Consider the following 22,467-nt stretch of genomic DNA (forward strand, 5'->3'; position numbering starts at 1 on the left):
TTGCCACTACACACCCGAGGTTGCCTTGAGCTGCCAAGTGCCCAGCCAAGAGCCACGGGGCAATTCCCTGGACAGCAGCACCCCGGGCAGTCCCCTGAGTCCCTCTGCCACGTGCCTGCAGATAGAAAGCATTTTTTGCGGCAGAGGGCACACACACAGCCAGCCTAGTGCTTGGCCGGCTGCCACCCCCGGTAATTACTCATGGAAAGCGCTCTGCCTGTTACTTCCATCCTATTTATTGCGCTTTTACATAAACGCAGCTTCCTCAGTGCATGGGGGAACACGTGCACGCTGGGACGCCTCACCACAACCCCCGGGGCATGGGAGGAGTGCTGTGGTATTTGGGGTGGGATGTGGGAGGGCACCCACCTGCCCCCTGACCAAGTGTCTCTTGGCTTTGCAGGTTGGGGGGCTGCAGTCAAGCTCACTGGCACGTAAGGTGAAGCGGACACTGCCCAGCCCACCGCCCGAGGAGCCCCATGTCCCCCTGGCCAGCCCGGCTGCCTCCCAGCTCTACCTGAGCAGCCTGGCCACCAAGGCCACCGCGCCAGTCACCAAGGCCAGCCTGCTGAAGGAGCTGGACCGCGACCTGAGGCTGGTGGAGCATGAGGCCACCAAGCTGCGGAAGAAGCAGGCGGAGCTGGACGAGGAGGAGAAGGAGATCGATGCCAAGCTGAAGTACCTGGAGCTGGGCATCACCCAGCGCAAGGAGTCACTGCTGAAGGATCGGGGTGGTGGGCGGGACCACCCCTACCTGCGCTACCCTGGGGACCGCCGTGACTACCTGTCCGACAGCGAGCTGCACAGCCTGCGCCTTGCTGCCTACGACAGCGCTGGCCTGCGCCCCACACCTGCCGGGCAGTACCCTGACTACACCGCCACCGCTGCCGCTGCTGCTGCCTCCTATGGCGCCTACCCCTACCCCGCCCCACAGGGCTCCGCTGCCTTCCCCCCACCACGCCTACAGCACCCCCAGTACCCTACAGTCAGCACCTCACAGGATGGCTTGTCAACAGCCCCACTACCCACCTTCACCTCGCCTGGTGCCTTCCCGGCCCATGGCACCACATACCCAGAGCTGGGCACACCAGCCCAGCCAGGCTTCCAGCCCCCAAACCCCTACCAAGCCCCGAGCGCCTTTGCTGCAGGAACGACCACTGTGCCAGCAGCACAGCCTGCCCTCTTCCAGAGCCCAGCAGACATAGCTGGCGGGCACCAGAAGCCGCGGCAGACCTCACTGGCTGACCTGGAACAGAAGATCCCCACCAACTACGAGGTCATTGGCGCAGCCACCAGCTCCTCCACTGTGCCTGATGTCACCTACAGCACCGCGCCAGCGAGTGGTGGCTACGAGCAGTACAAGGTGCCTGAGACCCGGCCGGCTGAGAGAACCAGCACAGCACCAGGCCCCTCAGCCAGCTACTCTTCTGAGTCCCTCTACACCAGCCTGGAGCAGAACATACCCCGTAATTATGTGATGATTGAAGACATCAGCGAGCTCACCAAGGAGAGTTCGGCAGTGGAGGGGCAGAAAGTGGAGCCAGTAGGCTCGAGCATCGACAGCCGCCACAGCAGAGAGAAAAGTGATCTGGGGGACACGGAGAGCTCTGGCCGGCCCTGCTGCTACACCAAAGCCGAGGAGGAGTCTGAGGAGGACATCTACGACCACCATGGCCCTGACTATCGTGGGAAGAACAGCTATTACCGGGGCACAGAGAGCAATGGCAGGGTGTCAGGGAGCTCCACCAGCTCGAGCTACTACTATGGGGACAGTGAGTACCGGCACTCCTCACGCGTGGACAAGCATGGCTCTGGCACACCACTACCGAAGCATTCATCCAAGAACCTGGCACCTGCCGTCATCTCCTCCAAGCGCAGCAAGCACAGGAAGCAGGGCATGGAGCAGAAGATCTCCAAGTTCTCCCCCATCGAAGAAGCCAAAGACGTGGAGTCAGACCTGGCCTCCTACTCAGCAACAACCTCAGTTGGCAGCAGCAATGTGGCCTCCAGGGCCAAGAAGTTGCAGGATGAGATCACCTATGGCCTGAAGAAGAATGTCTATGAGCAGCAGAAGTACTATGGTGTCTCCAGCCGGGATCTGGTGGATGAGGAGGAGCGGGTCTACTCTACAAGCAGCAGAACCCGCTCCTCTGGCTATGGGGTGGAAAAGTCTTCCAGCCGGGAGATGGGCAGCCGGAGCAAGTCCTATGAGCGGGAGGGCATGGAGCGCTCCCAGAAAGTCAGCTCCAAGCCCTCATCCCTCAGCATGAGCCAGAGCCGTGGGCGGGCGCCCATGCGCTCGCAGCCCTCAGAGGAGGAGAGCCCCGTGAGCCCCCTGGGGAAGTCAGTAGGGGGGTCACGCACTGCGGGGGGGCCAGGCCCCCAATCTGCAGGGGACCCCTGCTCCCAGTTCTGCTCCAGCCACTCGTTGCCTGATGTGCAAAAGCACATCAAAGATGTGCCAAGGAGTCACTCGTACAAGCATGAGGAGGGCTACGGCATGGATGATGCCCATTGCGTTGTCTCGGACAGCGAAGGTAACGGCTCCCCATGGTGACCTCCCCAGAGCATGGCATTTCCCTGGGCATGCCCGTCTGCTCGTACGCAGAGACACTCTCACCGCCTCAGTTTGCTTGACACGTGCCTTTCTCCCCCCACCCCGGGTATTCGGTGTTAGCCGGTCCTGCACGGTGCCCCACCGTGCCGTGCCGTGCCGCGTCCTGTCCCCACCGGCACGTGCTGTCCCCTGCGCGCATGCCCGCTGCTTGCCTCTCCCACTCATTGCATGGCTTCCGCCCGGGCAGCCTCAAGCGAGAGATTGACTGTGGTTTGTTTTTGGTTTCCGAAGCCTATCATTTGGGTCAGGAGGAGACAGACTGGTTTGATAAGCCCAGGGAGGCACGGGCGGAGAGGGTCAGGCACTATGGTGGCCACTCTTCCTCACAGAAGAGACCCCCAGTTAAGCACACCTACCACGATTATGACGAGCCCCCCGATGAAGACCCGTGGCAACACGATGACTACCCCCAGCACCGCGAGCACCGGCACCACAGGGAGTATGATCGCCACTCTGGCAGCTCCCGGCACGCCGGCGATGAGCCCCCACGCCGCTCAGCAAAGCAACACCCACGAGAGCCTGGCCGCCATGAGCCCCGTGGCCATGGGCCACCATCCGGCCCCAAGAAGGCACAGCAGCCCGAATCCCGTGCGCCTTATGGCCCCAGCTCTGCTGAATATGCCCCATCATCCCGCCCTGCTGCTCACCACCATGGCACCGAGACCCCCAAGGCACAGAAGCCTTCCCAGCCACATGTGTCAGCCACGACAGCGCCGAAGTCGGAGCCCCTCACACACCCGCAGCAGCCGGCGGCCAGGCAGCAGCAGGCAGGGCAGCCAGCAGCGCGGCAGCAGCCGGCAGCACGGCAGGCTGCCCAGCCAGCAGGCTCGGCACAGCCCGAGGCCAGGGGCAGGACACAGGGACCCGCCTCGGCCCGGCCGCCACAGCAGCAGCCAGGGCCAGCCCAGGCAGCAGGGAAGGCACCATCCACGATCCACGCACAGCCAGGCGGACACCCAGCACCGGCGGTAAGTACGGGCTTGGCCAGCTGGGCTGTGTCACAACCCCACAGTTCTGCCTGAGGTCAGCCTGACTGGCTGTGGCCAGGGGCTGGCAGAAGGGCTGGGGACAGGAGCCATGAGCAAACCCATATGCCAACTACAGCCATCCCTGGATGCCATGGGAACATCCCTTTGTGGGGACCCAGAAGGGGACTTCCCTATGCCCTGGATCCCTTGCTGCCTCTTTTGGGGCTGTGGAGCAGTGTTTGGACATTTCCTCCTGGCCTGGGCAACCCTCAGAGGATGCTCTGCTGGGAGGGTGAGAGCTGAGAGCTGTTTTCCCCATTCCAGACAAAGGCCGAGCCAACAGACACATTCAAACCCGCAGTGAAAGTGCCACAGCAGCCAGGGAGAGCGCCAGCGGCGCAGCCGCTGGGAGGAGCAGGTCAGTGGGCCCCAGTGGCACAGTGCCATCCATCCCCTCTCGTGCCAGCTGCCTGGCATCCTGTGGGCTCGGCTGAGGCCCCCCAGCTAACAGTGGCTTCATTTGTCCCCCAGCAGACAGCAAGGCCGGGCCGAGGGCAGCCGGGCCGCGCGGTCCCACCGGCATGGCCACGGGGCAGCCTGGCGGGGAAGGAGAGAGCGTCTTCTCCAAAATCCTGCCAGGGGGGGCAGCAGAACAAGCAGGCAAACTGACTGAAGGTGAGGGCTGCTCCCGGGATGGGGACGGGGCGGTGTTGCTCTTCTGTGCGAAGATGGGATCAAGTGCTTTGGGGATGGCTGGGGTGTGGTGATCCCACAGTTTGGGCACCGGGGAGGTGGGGGACCAGGGGGGCCATATTGATACCTCTTCTGGCTTCCCCACAGCGGTGTCAGCTTTCGGCAAGAAGTTCACTTCATTCTGGTGAGAGAACGGCACAAGGTGAGTGCAGCTGGCATCAGGGACTGCACGGTGGGCTTTTCCTGCCCTGGCTGTGCCTGACACCCTTCCACTCCCTCCTGCTGCAGGAGTTTGGGAAGCGAGTGGAGATTGAGTCGTTGCAGTGGAAAAACCTATGAAGAAGCCAATGAATTCAGCACACGGCGCCAGACTCTGAGTATAACGGTGAGTGCCTATGTAGAGGCCTGGAGAATTTGGCTGCCCTTAAGAGTGTGTCATCATACCAGGCCACACCCACATGCCATGTCCTCTCTGCCGTGCTGTCCCTGGGGTTCCTGTGGCAGTGCTGTAGCCTCAGCACATACTGAGCCCTGCTCTGCCACAGCCCCAGCCCCCATGGTGGAAAGGACACAGTGCATCCCCGTGGTGCACTCTGGGCTACTCATCCCCATCTTCACATCCAAGTGCCGGCCCCAAGCCAAGGCATGGGGGCTTGGCCTTGTTCCCCAGTCTCGGCAGTGCCGTGTGGGCTGATGCCATGCGGATGCTAGTGCAGACCCTGGGTTTACAGGGAAGGTTTGGGAAGCCCAGGCTCTGCTCCAGGAGCCTGTCCAGAGCGGGGGCGGCAGCAGCTGCTCTGCCGGCAGTGCCTCTTGGCTCTCTGAGGCCTGTTCGCTCGGGCCAGCACTGCTGCTCAGTGGGGTCCCTTCTGCGACGACAGGGCTGCTCAGACTAATGCCTCTCTCTCTGTCTCTCACAAGCTTTTGAAAGCAGGGCGATCCCTGGATGCTGGACCAAACAGCGGCTGAGCAGTGGCCCGGTGGACAGCCTGGGGCAGGTGCCCCCCACACCTGGCAAGCAGCTCCAGCGTGGCACACAGCGAGCCCTGGCAGCCGCCACAAGGGGATGGGCCTGATCCACACCATTGGGTCAGGCCCCATAGGTGGACTGCGGCCCTTTCTCAAGATTATACGCAGAGTTGCTTCCTCCGAACCCCAATTCTGGCCTCTTCATAGGTTTTTTCCCCCCCACAAGCTGAGGGCTGGGCGCCATGGGTGCCACTCCTCCTTCCCAACCCCACCTGCCCCACCGGGGCTGTCCCCGCGCCCCCTGCACTGCGGCCCGCTCCCAGCCCCGCCGGGGAGCCCCTGGAGCGCATCAGCTAGGACCTAACACTGTTTCACTACCGAAATACGAGGCCATAGGACTCTGACAGGTGGCGCGGCCGGCTGGGTGCGCGTCCCGAAGCCATTGGAAGCATTGAAAGGGCCGCACTCGCCCTCGCCACGCAGCCAGCGCGCCTGCCGCGGGCACCCCTTTTCTTTCAAGAACAGCCTTAATCATCCCACTTTGATTTCTGTGTATACCTCATCCGCACCAGGGGGGGCACGGGGCGTTGTCGGGGGGGGTCCTTTTTTTCTCAGTTTCTTTGGGTTAATTTTGTTTTGGTTTTTGGGGTTTTATTTTTCTAAAGTTTGTACCAAATCCTCTTCCCTCTTTGCTTTGTGCGATGAGTTAGCACACGGGCTGTCGTCTGTAGAAGCAATAGAGTGCAGGAGGCTACAAAAGAGCACAAATCCCGTGGAACAAGATCAGGAGAGCTTTGCCTCCGGCAGTATCCTTCCTTTTACTGTGCAATCCAAGTCCTTCTCAAGCCATTTTGCGGGGACGGGCCGGCGCAGCGGCCGGCGGCCAAAGCCCACTTGCCCTGCCAGGAGAGGGTTCCCCAGGGGGGGAGGCAGCCCCAGGAGGGGGGTCAGCCACGCCCCGCCGCCTCCCCGCGCTGGCGGCGCCCCGCCGGCACCCCCGCAGCGGGGGGCACTCGCCCACCCACCCGCCTGATGTTCTATGCAACGAAATAACACGACTCCAGAACAAGACCTGTGAATAGCTAATCAGTTCAATGTCGCGCCCAAGGGTTCCATCGCAAAGCGTGCCGCCGAGCGACCCGAGAACTACTCTGTACCGACCACCCGTGCGTATGAATTCGTGGCATGTTCAACCCACGGAGGGCCACTTTGCCAAAGGGCAGCCCTAGCGCCCGTGACCGTCTGTCCCGTCGTAGAGCATGGCTTGCTGCTTCTCTGCACGGTTCCACCCGCCTTTCAGTGCTTGCTGTTCTTTGCCTGGACTTTTCTTTTTTTCTTTTCCATCAGTCCATTGCTGTACTGAAAGCTCTTAGCAGATTTATGCACTTGTGATCGAGGACCCGGTTGCCTCGGGGAGCCCACACTCCGTGGCGGTCCCTCGCCGGAGGGTTCTGCCGGTGCCCAAGGCTGGGGGGAGGCCGGGGGCTGTTGGGGGTCAGTGTGGCCCTCCCGGGGGCAGCCCCATCGAGGAGCCCCCCGGCCCTGCACACACCCACTGCCTGGCCCCGACGATGACAAGTGCAGAGCCTGAGGGTGCCTCCTCCGGCCCCTGCCGCTCCTCGCGCTGTAAATACTTGTACAGTGTGTAAATCGCACGCGGGACCGAGACCCTGCCGGGGCCCATCTCGCCGCCCGAGCACATCCGCCGCCTTTGCCTTCGTGCCTGCCAGGACCGGGGGCACAGAGCCCGCCAGGCCAGGCCCTCAGCCCGGGCCGGGGCGGGGGGACGGGGGTGCAAAGACCAAGGGCCGAGCACGGCTGGGCGCTGTTTCCAGCGGTGAGTGCGATGCCGGGTGCGCTCCCTCTGAACATTGTGACGGTGTGCGTGTCTGCTGTGCTCTGTGCCACCCGTAGTGACCCCGTGCCGTACCGTGCCGTACCGTGCCGTACCGCCCCTGCCGCTGTGTCGTGACTCCCTTCCAGAAGCTGCCCCCTCACCAGGTGTTTCTGTGGGAACAGAATAAAAAGGACTTGACACAAACCACGGACTGGCCGCGATTTCCTGCCTGCCTGCATTGTGGGGGTGGGGGCCAGGATGGAAACCCCGTGGGGCTAGTCGGCACCAAGCACTGGTGGGCTCTGCAGCCCACACCTTGTCCGTGTGGACACCAAGGACCCTGTCCCATCTCCTCGGCCAAGCTGCTGGGTCCGTGGGCTCCCAAAGGCCCAATTCCCCTTGGTCCGGCTGCTGGGGTGGGGATCGCTGTGAGCATCAAGGACTCAATTCCACTCTCCTGGCCAGGCTGCTGGATTCCGTGGGTTCTGAAGGGCGCAATCCCTGTTGGCCGGGCTGCGAGGCTCGGGGTCCCTGTGCCCCCCAGGGGCCCGATCTCCCCGTCCTGCACACGGCGCCCCTGTGCTGCAGCCACCTGCTGGAGAAAACACCGCGGGGCCGCTCCCTGTTCCCCGCCTGCGGCTCACGGGGCCGTGCAGGCCCCGCGGTGTGCGGGCCATTCGGTGTCCGTGCGGGCCCCGCGGTGTGCGGGCCATTCGGTGTCCGTGCGTGACCCGCGGTGTGCGGGCCATTCGGTGTCCGTGCGTGACCCGCGGTGTGCGGGGGCAACGCCGGGACACCGCCGGAACACGTGGGGTGCACTGGGGGTCCGCCAGGGGGCGCCCCAGCGGGGGAGCCAATGACACGAGCATTGTAGCCAATGGGAGGTGCCACAGGCCGGCGGCCCCGCCCTCCACCCCGGAAGTGCCGCTGCTGGCCACGCCTACGCCCCGCTTGCCCGACATGGAGCCGCCGGTGAGGGGCTGGGGGGCGGTGACGTCAGAGCCCCGGGACCACCACCACCACCCCCGCCCCCGCCCCTCCGCACCCCCGGCCCGCACCCCGGAACCCCGCCCTGCCCCTCCGCACCCCGGCCCGCACCCCCGGGAGCCCCGTCCCGCACTGCCCCTCCCCGCCGCTCGGCACCCCCCGGCACCCTCCTAATCCCCCCATGGACCCCAGTTACTGCCTGGCAGCACCCTCATACCCACTGGTACCCAGTAACTTCCCCGAGTACTCTTCTACGCGCCCCTTGTACTCCAGGAATTGTACCCAGTACCCTTGTACCCGCTGGTACCCCAATAACTGCCCTGACACCCTCCTAATCCCCGCCATGTGCCCCAGTGCTGCCCTCCACTGCCTTCCTAGCCCCTGGCACCCCCGTAATGTCTCGGCTCTGCACCCCTAGTGCTGCCCCAGACCTGCAGTGCCTTGGCCCTTTACCCTCATCCCCCCCGTGTACCCCAATACCTGCCCCAGCTCTCCACCCGCAGGCACTGCCCCCAGTGCCCCCTAATTCCCCTGCCTGTGCTCTGGTGCCCCACTCAGTGCCCCCTGTGCCCCATCACTGCCCGGTCCTTGCCCCCCACACTCCCCACAGCTCCAGCCACGCTGGTCCCGCAGGTGCCGCCTCGTGCGGAGGAGCTGTCGGAGCTGTACCGGGAGCTGAGCCAGCACCCCGGGCTCAGCGCTGCCTGCCTCGGCCCCGACCTCACCACCCAGTACGGCGGCAAATACTGCAGCCTCTACACCGGTATGGGGATGGGGTGTCCCCTCTGGGGACCCAGGAAGGGCCCAAGTGGTTCCTGCCTGCCTGGTGGGAAAGCAGCTGGTGTCTTCACCCCCCTCAGAGTGGTTGCAGCGGGACCTGGCAAGGGCCGAGAACATCAAGTTCTGCCGCCAGTATCTCATCTTCCATGACGGAGCCTCCATTGTCTACTCGGGGCCTGTCGGCACCTGCTCCGAGATCAAGGGCGAGTGAGTCTCATCCTGCTCCCCACACCTCTGGGTGCTGACAGCAGGGGCTGATGGGCACCCACCCACAGGCTGCTGAGCCGTGAGTCCCCAAGCGGGACACTGAAGGCTGTCCTGCGCAAGGTCCCAAGCAAGGAAAAGGAGAAGGAGAAGGAGAAGCAGTTCCTGGAGGTGAGGGGGCATCCAGGGGGGGCTGGATACTTGCTGGGGCTCAGGGCTCGATGCATGCTGTGTCTTGGCACCATCCCGGCATCTGCTCCCAGGTCTGGGATCAGAACCGCAAGGTAAAGAGCATCGACCTGACGGCGCTGGACGAGCATGGCTGTGTCTACGACGATGGTGAGGGGCTGTGGGCTGTGGGGTCCTGGGGGAAGGGGTGGTCAGTGATGACTGTCCCCTGCAGACCAGTTTGGGTGCCTTGCCTGGTCACACTCGGAGACCCACCTGCTCTATGTGGCGGAGAAGAAGCGCCCCAAGACTGAGTCCTTCTTCCAGAGCAAAGCCCCCGAGCTGGGCACCTCCGATGAGGACACAGGGCACCCCAAGAAGGAGGATGCACCCCTCAAGGTGGGGTCAGCCCACCTAGGGCAGATGGGGACTGGCCAAGTGGCAGTGGGGCTGACAGGGCTGTGCCACAGGGAGAGCAGTTCGTGTACCACGAGGACTGGGGGGAGACGCTGAGCACCCGCAGTGTGCCCGTCCTCTGCATCCTGGACATTGAGGGCAAGAGCATCTCTGTGCTGGAGGGCATCCCTGAACACCTCTCTCCTGGCCAGGTCAGAATGGGGAGCTACAGGGAACCAGAGAAGGGAGATTTCTGGGGCCAGCAGCTGTCTGAGCCACTCATCTCCCCTCTCCCTGCAGGCTTTCTGGTCCCCTGAGGACACTGGTGTGGTGTTTGTGGGCTGGTGGCACGAGCCCTTCCGCCTGGGGCTGCGGTACTGCACTAACCGCCGGTGAGTCCCCGTGAGACACCCCACAGCCCAGCCCCCACTGGTGAGTCCCCATGGGGCACCTCACCCCACAGCCTGGCCCCTGGCCCTGCCTGACACCCCTCTGTGCTGGTAGGTCAGCGCTCTTCTACGTGGACCTGACGGGTGGAAGATGTGGTGAGTGGCAAGTACCCCAACCCCACTGGCTCCCCAGCTCTCTGCAGCCTCTCACCATTCCCTTGTGCCCATGCAGAGCTGCTCTCTGAGGACACCAAAGCTGTGTGGTCCCCGCGGCTCAGCCCCGACAGCTGCCGCATTGTGTACCTGGAGAACGATGTCCTGGGCCCCCACCAGCAGTGCAACCGCCTCCGTATGGTGAGCAGCACCAGGGGGTCACTGAGGGGTCACCAGAGGAGGTGATGGGGTGCCTCTGCCAAGGCAGGGGGAGCAGTGGTGCCTCCTGTGCTGCAGTGGGGGCAGGCAGGTTGAGACTGCAAAACACCCTGTTCTGTGTCTTCTGCAGTATGACTGGTACACCAAACACACCAGCACGGTGCTGGAGGCTGTGCCGCGGCAGGAGTGGGGTGAGTACAGCCCTGGGGGTGTTGTGGGGGGCTCAAGAAGACACTGAGTTCCACCACTGTCATCACAGGTGCCTTCCCGGGAATCTACTGCGGGGCACTGCCAGGGATGTGCTGGGCGGCCGACAGCCGCAGGATCCTGCTGGACACGGCCCAGCGCAGCCAGCAGGTGAGGGGATGGCAGGGGGCATGCAGAGGGGGCCAGCTGGGTCTGGGCTCTGCTGGACTCTGCCCTCGTGCCCCCAGGATGTATTCGTGGTGGACACAGCGACAGGCGCCACAACCTTGCTGACAGCTGGTGAGTGATGGGCCAACGGGGCCATGCCAGTGCCAGAGGTGGGGAGGGGGTCACACTTACAGGTCTGACCTCTCTCATCCCCAGATGGCCCCCAGGGAAGCTGGTCTGTCCTCACTATCAACCGGGACCTCCTGGTAGCCAGGTTCTCCACTCCTAGCTGCCCCCCCATGTTGGTAAAGTCACATCCCCCTCTCCATTGCCCACCAGCCCCTCTGCACAGGCACTGACCCTTCATCCCAGTGCCCACCACCCCCTTGGCATGGGCACTGACCCCTCTCCTTGCACAGAAAGTGGCCATCCTGCCCACTGCTGGCCATGAGGCACAGGCACAGTGGATCTGCCTGCAGGATTCACCCCCTGTGCCTGGCATCAGCTGGGACATCCGCACCCTGCAGCCCCCTCCAGAGCAGGAGCACCCGCAGTACGGTGAGTGCCCAGCAGGGGCAAGGCTGGACTCCACCACCCACACTGATCCCTGACACTCCCCACCCTACCTCCATAGGGGGTCTGGACTTTGATGCCATCCTACTGCGCCCAACTGAGGGCCCCACTGCCCAGAAGCCTCCCATGGTTGTGATGCCCCATGGTAAGAGCTTGTCCCCACCCTGCTGTACCCCAGATGGGCAGCATCGTCCCCCTGCCTTTGCTGTTTGCAGGGGGTCCCCACTCCGTGTTCACGGCCGGGTGGATGCTGTACCCGGCGGCGCTGTGCCGCGTGGGCTTTGCTGTGCTGCTGGGTGAGTGACACTGGGGCTCTGGGGTGCTGCTGGGTGGCACAGCACCCATGGGGAAGCTGGGGTGGGGGCACAGAGGAGGAAGGGCTCTGATGCTGCCCCCCACCCAGTGAATTACCGAGGCTCACTGGGCTTCGGCCAGGACAGCGTGGCCTCCCTGCCAGGCAACGTGGGCATGCAGGATGTGCACGACGTGCAGGTACGGCCTGGCACGTGGTCCTGGGGCACCCTGTGCACCCACAAGTGCCCTGACTAGAGAAAGCAGGGCTGCCAGCCTCAGTGGGTGTCCCCTGTGGTGGCAGCTCTGCGTGGAGCGGGTGCTGCAGGAGGAGGCCTTGGATGCCAGCCGGGTGGCACTGGTGGGCGGCTCTCACGGGGGCTTCCTGGCGTGCCACCTCATCGGGCAGTTCCCTGACACCTACCGCGCCTGCGTGGTCCGCAACCCAGTGGTGAACATCGCGTCCATGGTGGCCACCACAGACATCCCTGACTGGTGAGTGCTGCTGCCCACAACGTCCAGGCTCCCTGCTGCCCCAGCTCCAGCTCCACACATGCTCCTGACTTTCACCAACAGGTGCCTGACGGAGACAGGGCTGCCCTACGCACCTGATGCCCTGCCAGACCCAGCCCAGTGGACAGAGATGCTGCACAAGTCCCCTATTCGCTATGTTGACCGGGTATGTCCCCGTCCCTGTCCTCATCCCTGTCCGAGTCCTTACCCAGCAGTGCCAGTGCTGAGGCCATGTCACTCCCACAGGTCCGTGTGCCTGTGCTGCTAATGCTGGGGGAAGATGACCGGCGTGTGCCTCCCAAGCAGGGGCTGGAGTATTACCGTGCCCTCAAGGCCCGGGGGGTCCCCACACGGTGAGTGGGGTGCTGGATGCCCAGCTGGTGGGGTGCAGGCATGGCACTAACCCTTCTCTCTCCCCCCCAGGCTGCTCTGGTACCCAGGGAACAGCCACGCACTGGCTGGTGTGGAGGCCGAAGCCGACGGCTTCATGAACATGGCGCTGTGGCTGCTCAAGCACCTGGAGTGCTAAGGGGCCCCCACTGCTGCCAACTCTAATAAATGATTTAGATCAGGCACCCCGGTGTCTCTGGTGGGGGTGCTGGCCCCTGTGTCACCTTTGCTCCCAGTGCCCCAGAAGCTGGTGGCAACTGGATCTTTCACCTGCACAGGTGGGCAGTTGTGCTGCCAGGAATACTTTGGGCCATGGGAAGGGTGAACCCTGCCTGCCCATCCTGGGCAGTGGGGAGCAGCTGGAGGGCTGGCACCAGCCGGGGTGCTGGCGCCAGGCTGTTCCCACGTGCCTTGGCAGACATCCCGCTGCCAGTGGCAGGCACCAGCAGCCCAGCATGGCAGAGCACGGCCCCACAGCTACAGGGATCGAGCAGCGCATGGAGGTGGGCAGAGGGGTTCGGGGGGTCCGCGTGGGTGAGCACAGCCCCGTTTCGGGAGCTGGGCACGGGCGGGGGGGGGTAAGCTGACTCCCTTCCAGCACGCCTCTTTCCCGGCGCAGGCGGCCGGCGGCCCCGCTGCCTGCTACCGGGAGCTGTGCCAGTTCCCTGCCATCACCCGTGCCGCCCTCGGGGCCGCGGCTGGGGGACAGACCTTCCTACTCTACACGGGTGAGTCGCAGGCTCGGCGCCCGCTGCGCTTTGTCCCGCGGGCCCGGTGTGAGCGGGCGCTGACGGCCCCTTCCCGCAGAGTGCCGGCGCCCCGACCTGCCCCGCCGCCGCCTCCTGCGCTTCAGCCGCCACTACAGTCTGCGGTGCACGAACGGCGGCCCCGGCATCGCCGTCACCGGGGCCGCGCTCAGCGCCGACATCCACAGCCAGTACGGCAGGGACGGGCTTCGCGGGGGGAAGGTGTGCCCGGTGTCCGCGGTGTGCTCGGTGCCTGCAGTGTGCCGTATGCCCGGTACCCGTGGTGTGCCCGGTGCCCGCAGTGTACCCAGTGCCGTGCTGTGCCCAGTGCCCACAGCACGGCCCTCGGTGTGCCTGGTGCCCTTGGTGTGCCCAGTGCCCACAGTGCAGCCCGGTGCCCACAGAGTGCCGCCCTGCTGCAGCCTCCCTCCCTCCCTCCCTCCCTCCCTTCCTCCCTCTCACCCTCAGGCTCCTCGGCCAGGACTCGCCCAGTGGGCAGCGCCGTGCCTTGTTCAGCCACTGCCCGCTGCAGGGCCACGAGCTGCTGGAGGTAACGCAGCTGTCCCGGTCACTCACCAGTGTGGCTGGAGTGCCAGTGTGGGGCGGTGGGCACCATGGACATGGTGTGCTGGTGCTGACTCCTGCTACCCCAGGTGTGGGACCGCAGCGGGCGCAGCCACAGTGTGGACCTAACGGCATTGGGGAAGCACAGCGAGGTGTACACAGAGGGTAGGGGTCTTTCCCCGTGGTGCCTGCCCACACAGGCAAGGGCTAAGTGCCTGCTTGGTGCCCAGCTGTGCCTGTGCCAGGCTGTGCTTTGGCCACTCTTACCATGCCAGGGCCCTTTGCCTGCCTGGCCTGGTCCCACTTGGAGACACGGCTCCTCTATGTGGCTGAGAAGAGCCAGCCCAAACGCCAGCCCTCCTACCCCTGGGATGTGCCTGGAGCAGCTGGGCCAGCACAGGAGGATGAGGATGAGGAAGTAGGTGCCATGTGCCCCATGACTGTGTTCTGTGCAACCCTTGAGTCTGCCAGGCATACTGAGAGCATGGCATGTGCTCCATGAGCACACCATCCATCCCATGAGTGTGTGGGTGTGCCATACACCCCACGAATGTGCCATGCACAGAGCCCCATGCCTGGGGCTGCCAGATGTGGGGCTGACAGGGCTGTGCTGCAGGGTGAGAAGTTCATGTACCATGAGGACTGGGGGGAGGCACTGAGCACCCGCAGCATGCCCGTCCTCTGCATCCTGGACCTGGAGAGCAGCAACCTCTCGGTGCTGGAGGGTGTCCCAGAGCACCTGTCCCCTGGCCAGGTCAGGATGGGGATGCAGGGATCACCCCAGGGGATCCAGCCTGGGGCTGTGGGATAAGCCTTCTTGTCGCACAGGCCCTGTGGTCTCCAGATGATCGCGGTGTGGTGTTTGTGGGCTGGTGGCACAAGCCCTTCCGCCTGGGACTGAGAGCCTGCTCCAACAGGAGGTAGGTCCCCCTCAGCATTCAGCACCATGCCGGGATGCCCTTGTAGTATCAATGCAGTGGAGATACAACCTGACCCACATTTCCTCCCCAGGTCAGGGATTTTCCACTTGGACCTGGCAAGTGGGCGTTGCGGTGAGTACTGAGGCCCTGGAGGGTGCTCTGGGGGATGCCTAGGGGGCTACTGACCCCCTGCTGCCCACAGAGCTGCTTTCAGCAGACAATGTTGCTGCCTGCTCCCCTCGGCTGAGCCCTGATGGTCAGCGCCTGCTCTACCTGGAGGGATCTGTGGGGGGGCCCCACCGGCAGTGCCTGCGCCTGTGTCTGGTGAGTTGGCTCCATGGGCACCAGGCACAGCTGTGCCACCCTGTGCTGCCAATGTGGTGCCCAGCTCGGCTGTCACAGCCTCTTGTAGTGCCTGGTTGGGGTGAGGGGTCCCCAAGCCCTCCTGCCTCAGTTTTCCCCAGGGTAGGCCCATCCCTGACCACCAGCTCTCCCCAGCTCACCTGGCAGACCAGGCAGACGGTGACGGTAATCGATGTGGTGCAGGAACCCACAGAGGGTGAGCACAGCACAGTGGGCAGGTCTGGGAGCTGCCAGGGGCTGGGACCCTCCCCAGCTACATGTTCATGACCCCCAGCTCACTGGCCCAGCACTCTGCTCCACTTGCAGCCTTCACTGGGCTCTACACAGAGGTACTGCCACCTCAGTGCTGGGCAGCCGACAGCCGGCGAGCCGTGCTGAGCACCCCACAGCGGAGCCGCACGGTGAGTCCTGGGGATGGCAGGGCCAGTGGTGTGACCCCCGCCCCTCATGGTGACACCACTGGATGTGCTGCCCCATCACAGGACCTGCTGCTCGTGGACACAGAGGCAGCCACTGTCACCAACCTGACAGCAGGTACATGGCACTGGGCTGCCCACAGTGCCCCAGAGAGCAGCTGCGGTCACCAACATGCTCTTTGTCCCCAGGGTCACCTGAAGGGTGCTGGGAGCTGCTCACCCTCCAGTGGGACCTGCTGGTGGCCACCTGCTCAGCCCCACACCATCCCCCCAGCCTGGTGAGCAGAGCCTTGGCACCATGTGGCAGAGTGGGATATGGCACAGTGATGTGGAGCCAGGCACAGTGTGGTGTGGCACATATGGCGTGGTGTGGCATGGCCAGTCAGAATGACATGGCTCAGCCAGATCCATCACAGCACAGCCTTGGCATAGCATGGCCCTGGTGCCATCTCTTGTCTATGCCCAGGTGGTGGCCATGCTGCCGCCGGCAGGCCAGGAGCTGCCCCTCTGCTGGGTGCCAGTGGAGAACACTCCAACAGTGCCTGGTGTCACCTGGAAGACCCTGATGATCCAGCCACCCTGCAGTGGGCAGGGCTCTACTGCACACAGTGAGCACTTGGGGCCCCCCAACATACCTGGGTTCTGCCTGGCTGCCAGGAACCCTTGGGAATGAGGGGTGGGCAGGGTTCTGGGTGCCTGAGGTAGTGGGTGCTGAGTGGGACCCCTTTCCTGGCATAGACACCCAGGATTTTGAGGCCCTGCTGCTAAGCCCGTCAGATGGCACAGCACCACACCCTCTTGTTGTGTGCCCCCATGGTGAGTGAGGGGACAGTGGGGACACTCTGTCAGTGCTGGTGGCACCCCAGCTGATGTCCATGGTGGCCCCAGGTGGCCCCCATGCTGTCTTCGATGCCCGCTGGCGCCCAAGCATGGCCGCACTGTGCCAGCTGGGCTTCGCTGTGCTCCTGGGTGAGTGCTGGGGACCTTGGGGACATGTGACCCCGTGTCCCACTGGAAACATGGCACCCATGGCCCCTGTCTCTCCAGTGAACTACCGCGGCTCCCTGGGCTTCGGCCAGGCCAGCATCAGCTCCCTGCTTTCCCGTGTGGGTGAGCAGGATGTGGCAGACACCCAGGTGGGCTGGGCATGCTGGGGGGATGCTGCTGGGAGGATGCTGATGTTTGGGTGCTGATGGTGGGACCTGCTGGTAGGGCACTGATGTTTGGGCGCCAATAGTGGGGTGCTGGTGGTGGGGTGCCAATGGTGGGTGTCTTATGGCTGTAGCTGGCAGTAGAACAGGCACTGCACAGTGAGCCACTGGACCCACACCGCCTGGCTCTGCTGGCTGGCTCCCACGGAGCCTTCATTGCCCTCCACCTCCTCACCCGCGAGCCCGAGCGCTACCAAGCCTGTGCCTTGCGCAGCCCCGTCTCCAACCTGCCTGCGCTGCTGGGCACCTCTGACATCCCAGACTGGTAAGTGCCACCCCCCATCCTGTGCTGTGCCACACCACCCATCCCCACAACACCCACCAGTGCCTCTGTGCTACAGGCGCTACACCTCCCTGGGGCTGCCCTACTCCTTTGAGCGGGTGCCACGTGCCGAGGAGGTGGCCACCATGCTACTGCGCTCGCCCATCGCCCAGGCAGCCCAGGTAAGGGAGAGTCAGGATGGGTGCAGGGTGCCAAGCAGAGGGTGCCAGATACAGGATGCCTGGCACCCACCAGGGCTGTGCTGCAGGTGCAGACGCCCGTGCTGCTCTGTGTGGGCGCCAGGGACCAGCGCGTCAGCCCCACACAGGCGCTGGAGCTCTACCGGGTGCTGCGGGCCAGAGGCGTGCCAGCACGGTGAGTGGGGTGCAGGTGGGAGCAGGAAGGGAACTCTGGGGTGCTGACTGAGCATCCCCCCATCCCATTCCACCCTGCAGGCTGCTGTGGTACCCGGAGGGCGGCCATGCGCTGACCGGCGTGGAGACAGAGGCCAATGTCTTCAAGAACTGTGCCCGCTGGTTCCTCCAGCACCTTGGGCAGCCCAGGCAGGACAGGACAGGACAGCACAGCCCCTAAGTGCCTCTGGTGGTCCTGGGCTATGCTGGCCCCAAGGTGACCATTGGCCCTGAGACAACACCAGGACCAAAGGAGGATGGAGGAAGTGTAGCCAGGGGCAGGATGGGACATGAGGTGTGGTTTGGTGCAAAATAAACATGTGAGACCCTGTGCAGTGTGTCAACCCTTATGTTCATGGCTGGGCCTTTATTGCATTGTGGTGGCTGTGCCAGGTTAGGGCTGAGCCAGCTCAGCCCATCTTCATCACCTTGTAGATCCAGTCAACATAGAGGGAAACACGGATGAAGAGAGCAGGCTGGTCGGTGCGGGCACAGACACGAGAGGGAGTGATCACCCCTTCCAGCACCCAGCAGTCGGCGGTGAGGCAAGCCAGCGGTCCCCCATAATCCCCCTGCGGCACCCAGAGAGCAGTGTTACCCCAGTGCTGGCTCCTGCAGGCTCTCTGGGTTGGGGTCCCCAGCCCAGCTCACCTCACAGGCACCCACGCCGGCGCGCAGTGGGGCAGTGCACAGCTCACTCTCCTTCAAGCGCCCACGCTGTGCCTTGTTGCAGTCACTGTGGGCCAGCACTGGCAGCCGTGCCACGTTCAGCACTCTGCCATCCGCCGTGCCTGTGGGAAGCAAACATGGGGCAGCAGGCATGGGGTGCTGTGGGAAGGCGGTGGTGTGTACAGGAGAATGTCATGGGCAGGAGGATATCTTGACAGGGGGATGTCATAGGCAGAGGGATGCCATGGAAGGGAGATGTCATGGAAGAGAGCTGCCATGGACAGGGTGATGCTGTTAGCAGGGAATGCTGTGGGCAGGGGGATGGCACAGGCAGAAAAATGCCATGGAAAAGAGATGCTGTGAGCAGAGCTGTGCCAGGGACCTGGGATTGCTGTGAGCAGAGGATGCCAAGGACAGGGGATACTTTAAGCAGGGGATGCCATGGGTAGGGTGATGCCATGGGTAGGGTGATGCCATGGACATGGGGGTGCTGTGGGCAGAGGATGGTAGGGATGAGGGGATGCCCTCAGAGGAGTGGTGTGGGCAGGGAATGTGTTGGATGGGGGATGCCCCAGCAGGGGCTGCCCATGGCAGGTACCTCTGGTTTCCCCCCAGCCAGCAATCTCACAGATGGTGCCTGCAGGCACAACGTAGCGCTCAGGGGGCAGGCAGATCAGGGCCACACGCCTGTTCAGAGTGGCTGGTCTGCAGTGAGAGGGGCAACAGGACATGGTGCCAGCCCAGACAGCAGTGAGGAAGATGGAGGCCAGGGCACAGCCACTCACCTCTCCAGCTTCAGCATCACTAGCTGGGACTCAGAAGGTCCGCAGACAATCCGTGCAATGGGGATGGTCTGCTGGTCAGGATCCCCAGGGCCAGGATCCTTGAAGAGCGTCCCCAGCTGCACCTCATAGCCCATTAGGTTGGCATCGCTGCGGAACAGGGATATGAGGGCACAGGGGGCTCTCAGCACCCCATGCCCCAGCCCTGGCCTTACCAGGAGGAGAAGCACTGGCGCGTGCTGATGACCCACTGCTCCTTCACCAGGGACCCGCCACAGAAGTGCACACCAGCCCTGTGGGGACAGGGGGTGAGCCCTGGGGGGACACTGGCCAAGCTCTGGAGGGACAGTGGCCACATGGCAGTGCAGGTGGGACACCAGCTAACCGGTTGCGGATGCTGACGGTCCAGGGTGAGTTGCCAGGCTGGCCACCAACAATGCGCCCCTTCCGCTGCAGCCTCTCGTCCCGCTGGCCACACTGCTTGAATGCCACTGCGTCTGAAGACAGAGTGGGTATCAGCCGAGGCTGTGCCACCACCATCTGCCCCGTGGCACCCACCTGGCACCCACAGACCCCCACCTGCGTTCTCCAGGATAGAGGGCACTGGGCTGCCAGCTGCAGAGAGAAAGCAGAGAGTGGCCCTGGGGCAGGATCTAGCCACCCTGAGGAGACCAAAACCATCCCATAGGGTAGCCAGGGTTCCCCCCTAGCTCTGCAGGGGTGTGGGTAGGGGCTCACAACAGGGTTTGATGGCACAGTAGTCAAAGGGGGTGCGAGGGTCCATGGTGTAGCACCAGGGGCCATGGCTGTCATTATCGGGGTTGCGGCAGTAGTTCTCCTCCAGGTGTGCCTCAGGGTGGGTGACAGGTGAGATCCTGAAGGGAGAAAGTCACCATCACTGTCACCATCGCTATCCTCATCTTCATCCCCACCCCATCCCTGTTCCCATGGCCCCTCCTTGCACACTCACTGGGGCACATGGGGTGTCTGGGCAGCCCAGGGTTGGCAGGTGATGCCCTTGCGTGTCTTGCTGACATGGCCGTGGTAGTGCTTTCCTTGGCCGTGGTAGCACTCTGGGAACAGGCAGGCAGGGCTGGCACCCCTGACAGGCACCTTGGGGTGGGTGCCTGGGGGTGGGTGCCTGGGGTAGCTCACCTTGGGCATTCTGCTCGTCGGGGCAGCGGCGGATGTGGAAGCAGAAGGCAATGCGGACAGTAGGGAGGGCAGTGAAACACCATGGTGCCTCTGAGCCATCGGGGTTGCGGCAATAGTTCTCCTTCAGGTCCCTGCAGGTGGAGGGGCCGTGTGGGTGACCCCCCTCCATCCCACTCCCATGGGTGCTGCCCACTGCTACTCTTCCTAGGCTCATCCCCCCCTCCTTACTTGCATGGGTACTTCTCAGGCACAAAGCTGTGTTTGTGGGGCAGCTGGGAGTCCCATCGCTGGCAGGGGATCCCTGACACGGTGATGTTCACCCGGCCCCGGTACCCTTCGCCCTTGCCCCTGAAGCAGCCGGTGGTGACGTTGATGGGCTGTGGGCGTTTTTCTGCTTGTGTGGCCAGGGAAGGGCAGAGCAGCAGGGTCAGGGTGGCACCCAGGACCCCGTCCCAGCTATGCATGATGCCAGCACGGACTTACTGCAGAGGCGGATGCGGCAGTACTCGCGCTCCCGCCCAGGGTTGGTGGTGTAGCACCAGGGCCGCTCAGAGCTGTCGGGGTTGCGACAGTAGTTGTCATCCAGTCCCTTGTCGGGGTACCTGGGCCAGAGACAGAGAGCAGCAGTTGAGGTGGCACAACTACAGCGGCACCTGGCACAGCCAGGGCACTGCACACTGCCCAGGGCTGGGGGCTGGTACTTGTTGGGGTGGTAGGGGTGCTTGTGTGGGTGCTGCAGGTCCCAGCGCTGGCACTCTGTCCCCGACTCGGTGTGGTCCACGGTGCCACGGTAGTCCTCCCCATTGCAGGTCATGCAGACAGCTGCCAACAGCCAGCAGGGGCTTAGTGCAGGAGGCACATACAGCAGAGGGTGACCCCGGGATGTGGCACTCACCGTCCTCACACTTCTTGATGCCACAGCTCTGGTGCCGGACATTGGGATCCGTGGTGTAACACCACGGGCCCCGCTTGTCCCGGTCAGGGTTTCGACAGTAATTCTCCTCCAGCCCATTCCGGGGGGATGGCAGGAACCTGCTGGCAGCAGGATGGGTAGGAGGGCTGCCAGGAACCTCTTTTCCCTAAGTGGGCACAGCCACGATGCTGTGCCACCCGTGGTCAGTGCCATTACTGCCATGCTGACCCCATTGCTCCTGTGCTGTCCCCGCGCTGTACCCTCACTGTTCCCATCCCACTCCCCATTGCCACATGCTGTCCAGAGCCACTGGTGGGTACACGGGGCAGCCAGAGACATGGGGGCACCTGTGGTCATGCGGTGTCATGGATTGCCAGTGCTGGCAGCGCAGCCCCTTCTCTGTTGTGGCCTGTATGCCTCGGTAGCTGGAGCCATCGCCCACAACACAGTCCCGTAGGTAATCTGGGCAGAGCCAGGCACCTCATCAGAGCCCCAGGGCCAAGCCAGGGCACAAGGGCAGTGGGGAGCCCTGTGATGGGTGGCCTGTGCCTGGTCTGTGGTGTCCCTGTGTTGCCCCGTGGCGCCTGCCCACCTTTCTTCTGATACAGGTCGTAGCGGATGTTTTTCTGCAGCTGGATGTGGTGTGAGTGCTGGGTCCAGGGCAGCAGCTGGCACAGGTGGCTCTGCTGGTCATGGTGGAAAGCCCTGGGAGGCACAGCAGGGGTCTGGCATGGCACTGTGCAAGGCCAGGGTGTGCAGGGCCTGGGTCACATATCCAGGTGCACAGTGACCCCACGGTGTGGCCCCTGCACTCCCACCCCCCCGGCAGCGCTCACCGGCAGGCCAGGCTGGCAGCGCAGCGCTGGGCACACTGCTCTGCAGAGCCCTGCTCCGGTGGCGGGGCATCCCCGGGCACCGCCAGCAGCTCCGTGGCTCGCAGGCGCTGGAAGTCATTGAGGGGCGAGCGATGGCCTGGGGAGTGTGGCAGGAGCTCAGTGTGCCTGTCGGGGCACAGCGTGGGCGCCGGGGCCCTGTGGAGTGTGGGATTGCTGCCCCACGAACAGGAGATCTCTGTCCTATGGAGCAGAGGATTCCTGCCCCACAGAGCATGGGATCTGTGTCCCACGGAGCAGAGGATCCCTGTCCTGTGGACCATGGGATCCGTGTGCCGCGGAGCGGAAGGGTGCCTGCCCTACACGGTGCACAGCACTCGCTGCAGTCCTCTGGTTCCTGCTCTCCCCGTCTGCCGCGGGACAGGGCACGGCCTGCTGACCCCTGGCCTGGCCCTGGCCCTGCCGGGGCCCCGCGCTGCCCCGCGCCCTCCAGCCCCACGGCAGTCCCACGGCAGACCAGCCTGGAGCCCTACCTGAGCCCAGGGCCGCGGCCAGGGCGAGTAGGACCCCCAGCACGGGCTGCATGGCGGCGGCCCCGCGTCCCCGGGCGGCTGGAGCTCCGGGAGGGCCCCGGGCAAATATTTGCTGGCAGGCGCGGGGCCAGCGGGGCCAGCGGGTTCGGGGTCACCGCGGCCATCCGCGGGGGCGGGGCCTGGGGC

At 64.1% G+C, this 22,467-nt stretch overlaps 4 protein-coding genes across 11 annotated transcripts in view; 3 read left to right on the top strand and 1 right to left on the bottom strand.

The window, feature by feature from the left end:
- BSN (bassoon presynaptic cytomatrix protein) overlaps positions 1–7,282 on the top strand; it is a 93,030-nt gene extending 85,748 nt beyond the window's left edge. Inside the window, exons 6-12 of one of the 2 annotated variants that reach the window (XM_071550607.1) lie at positions 404–2,537; positions 2,849–3,585; positions 3,910–4,003; positions 4,117–4,260; positions 4,426–4,480; positions 4,567–4,663; positions 5,200–7,282. In XM_071550607.1, the coding sequence (XP_071406708.1) occupies positions 404–2,537; positions 2,849–3,585; positions 3,910–4,003; positions 4,117–4,260; positions 4,426–4,466 (3,150 nt within the window). In that variant the 3' untranslated portion in view covers positions 4,467–4,480; positions 4,567–4,663; positions 5,200–7,282. The remainder of the gene's footprint in view (positions 1–403; positions 2,538–2,848; positions 3,586–3,909; positions 4,004–4,116; positions 4,261–4,425; positions 4,481–4,566; positions 4,664–5,199) is intronic. The other variant, XM_071550609.1, reaches the window with a different exon arrangement.
- Positions 7,283–7,981: 699 nt separating this feature from the next.
- LOC139669826 (acylamino-acid-releasing enzyme-like) lies at positions 7,982–12,711 on the top strand. Its single transcript, XM_071550633.1, has 22 exons — positions 7,982–8,056; positions 8,705–8,834; positions 8,932–9,058; positions 9,127–9,226; positions 9,319–9,394; positions 9,459–9,622; positions 9,694–9,831; positions 9,920–10,011; positions 10,124–10,164; positions 10,241–10,362; positions 10,511–10,571; positions 10,640–10,737; positions 10,815–10,866; positions 10,951–11,039; positions 11,154–11,292; positions 11,369–11,452; positions 11,523–11,603; positions 11,711–11,799; positions 11,903–12,093; positions 12,175–12,277; positions 12,358–12,464; positions 12,535–12,711. The coding sequence occupies exons 1-22, from the start codon at positions 8,045–8,047 to the stop codon at positions 12,638–12,640; spliced, it is 2,202 nt and encodes a 733-aa protein (XP_071406734.1). The 5' UTR covers positions 7,982–8,044; the 3' UTR covers positions 12,641–12,711.
- On the top strand, positions 12,706–17,721 carry LOC139669824 (acylamino-acid-releasing enzyme-like). 6 transcript variants are annotated; one of them, XM_071550630.1, is made up of 22 exons: positions 12,706–13,004; positions 13,100–13,229; positions 13,309–13,469; positions 13,716–13,797; positions 13,901–13,976; positions 14,087–14,229; positions 14,428–14,565; positions 14,640–14,731; positions 14,823–14,863; positions 14,934–15,055; positions 15,230–15,290; positions 15,401–15,495; positions 15,577–15,628; positions 15,700–15,788; positions 15,977–16,118; positions 16,249–16,326; positions 16,399–16,479; positions 16,558–16,646; positions 16,796–16,986; positions 17,063–17,165; positions 17,239–17,358; positions 17,439–17,721. In XM_071550630.1, the coding sequence occupies exons 1-22, from the start codon at positions 12,814–12,816 to the stop codon at positions 17,628–17,630; spliced, it is 2,469 nt and encodes an 822-aa protein (XP_071406731.1). In that variant the 5' UTR covers positions 12,706–12,813; the 3' UTR covers positions 17,631–17,721. The 6 variants fall into 6 exon arrangements, with proteins under 6 accessions (XP_071406731.1, XP_071406728.1, XP_071406729.1 ...); XM_071550631.1 differs by having other exon boundaries at positions 12,709–13,004; positions 17,252–17,358; positions 17,439–17,661; XM_071550627.1 differs by having other exon boundaries at positions 12,707–13,004; positions 16,399–16,646.
- A 6-nt stretch (positions 17,722–17,727) lies between these two features.
- Positions 17,728–22,454, bottom strand: MST1 (macrophage stimulating 1). Of its 2 annotated transcripts, none has more exons than XM_071550636.1 (18): positions 22,282–22,454; positions 21,752–21,887; positions 21,508–21,620; positions 21,263–21,377; positions 20,898–21,034; positions 20,704–20,824; positions 20,486–20,604; positions 20,231–20,393; positions 20,003–20,133; positions 19,818–19,920; positions 19,586–19,722; positions 19,427–19,462; positions 19,233–19,344; positions 19,063–19,140; positions 18,851–18,997; positions 18,664–18,770; positions 18,048–18,187; positions 17,728–17,968 (listed from the first exon to the last, which is right to left on the bottom strand). In XM_071550636.1, exons 1-18 carry the CDS (start codon positions 22,331–22,333, stop codon positions 17,807–17,809), a joined length of 2,109 nt encoding a protein of 702 aa, XP_071406737.1. In that variant the 5' UTR covers positions 22,334–22,454; the 3' UTR covers positions 17,728–17,806. The 2 variants fall into 2 exon arrangements, with proteins under 2 accessions (XP_071406737.1, XP_071406735.1); XM_071550634.1 differs by having other exon boundaries at positions 20,231–20,396.
- Positions 22,455–22,467: the final 13 nt, after the last annotated feature.

Source organism: Pithys albifrons, chromosome 3 (assembly GCF_047495875.1).
Source record: "Pithys albifrons albifrons isolate INPA30051 chromosome 3, PitAlb_v1, whole genome shotgun sequence".
Classification (NCBI taxonomy): domain Eukaryota; kingdom Metazoa; phylum Chordata; class Aves; order Passeriformes; family Thamnophilidae; genus Pithys; species Pithys albifrons.

Coding starts and splice junctions, on each gene's coding strand:
- LOC139669826 (XM_071550633.1), top strand. Junction 11,800..11,902: donor AGGATGTGCACGACGTGCAG/GTACGGCCTGGC, acceptor CTGTGGTGGCAG/CTCTGCGTGGAGCGGGTGCT. Junction 12,465..12,534: donor GCCCGGGGGGTCCCCACACG/GTGAGTGGGGTG, acceptor TCTCCCCCCCAG/GCTGCTCTGGTACCCAGGGA.
- LOC139669824 (XM_071550627.1), top strand. CDS start 12,814: ATGGGAAGGGTGAACCCTGCCTGCCCATCCTGGGCAGTGGGGAGCAGC. Junction 14,732..14,822: donor AGAGCCTGCTCCAACAGGAG/GTAGGTCCCCCT, acceptor TTTCCTCCCCAG/GTCAGGGATTTTCCACTTGG. Junction 17,166..17,238: donor CCATCGCCCAGGCAGCCCAG/GTAAGGGAGAGT, acceptor GGCACCCACCAG/GGCTGTGCTGCAGGTGCAGA.
- MST1 (XM_071550634.1), bottom strand. CDS start 22,333: ATGCAGCCCGTGCTGGGGGTCCTACTCGCCCTGGCCGCGGCCCTGGGC. Junction 21,621..21,751: donor GCTGCCAGCCTGGCCTGCCG/GTGAGCGCTGCC, acceptor TGTGCCTCCCAG/GGCTTTCCACCATGACCAGC. Junction 21,378..21,507: donor CGACCTGTATCAGAAGAAAG/GTGGGCAGGCGC, acceptor GGCTCTGCCCAG/ATTACCTACGGGACTGTGTT.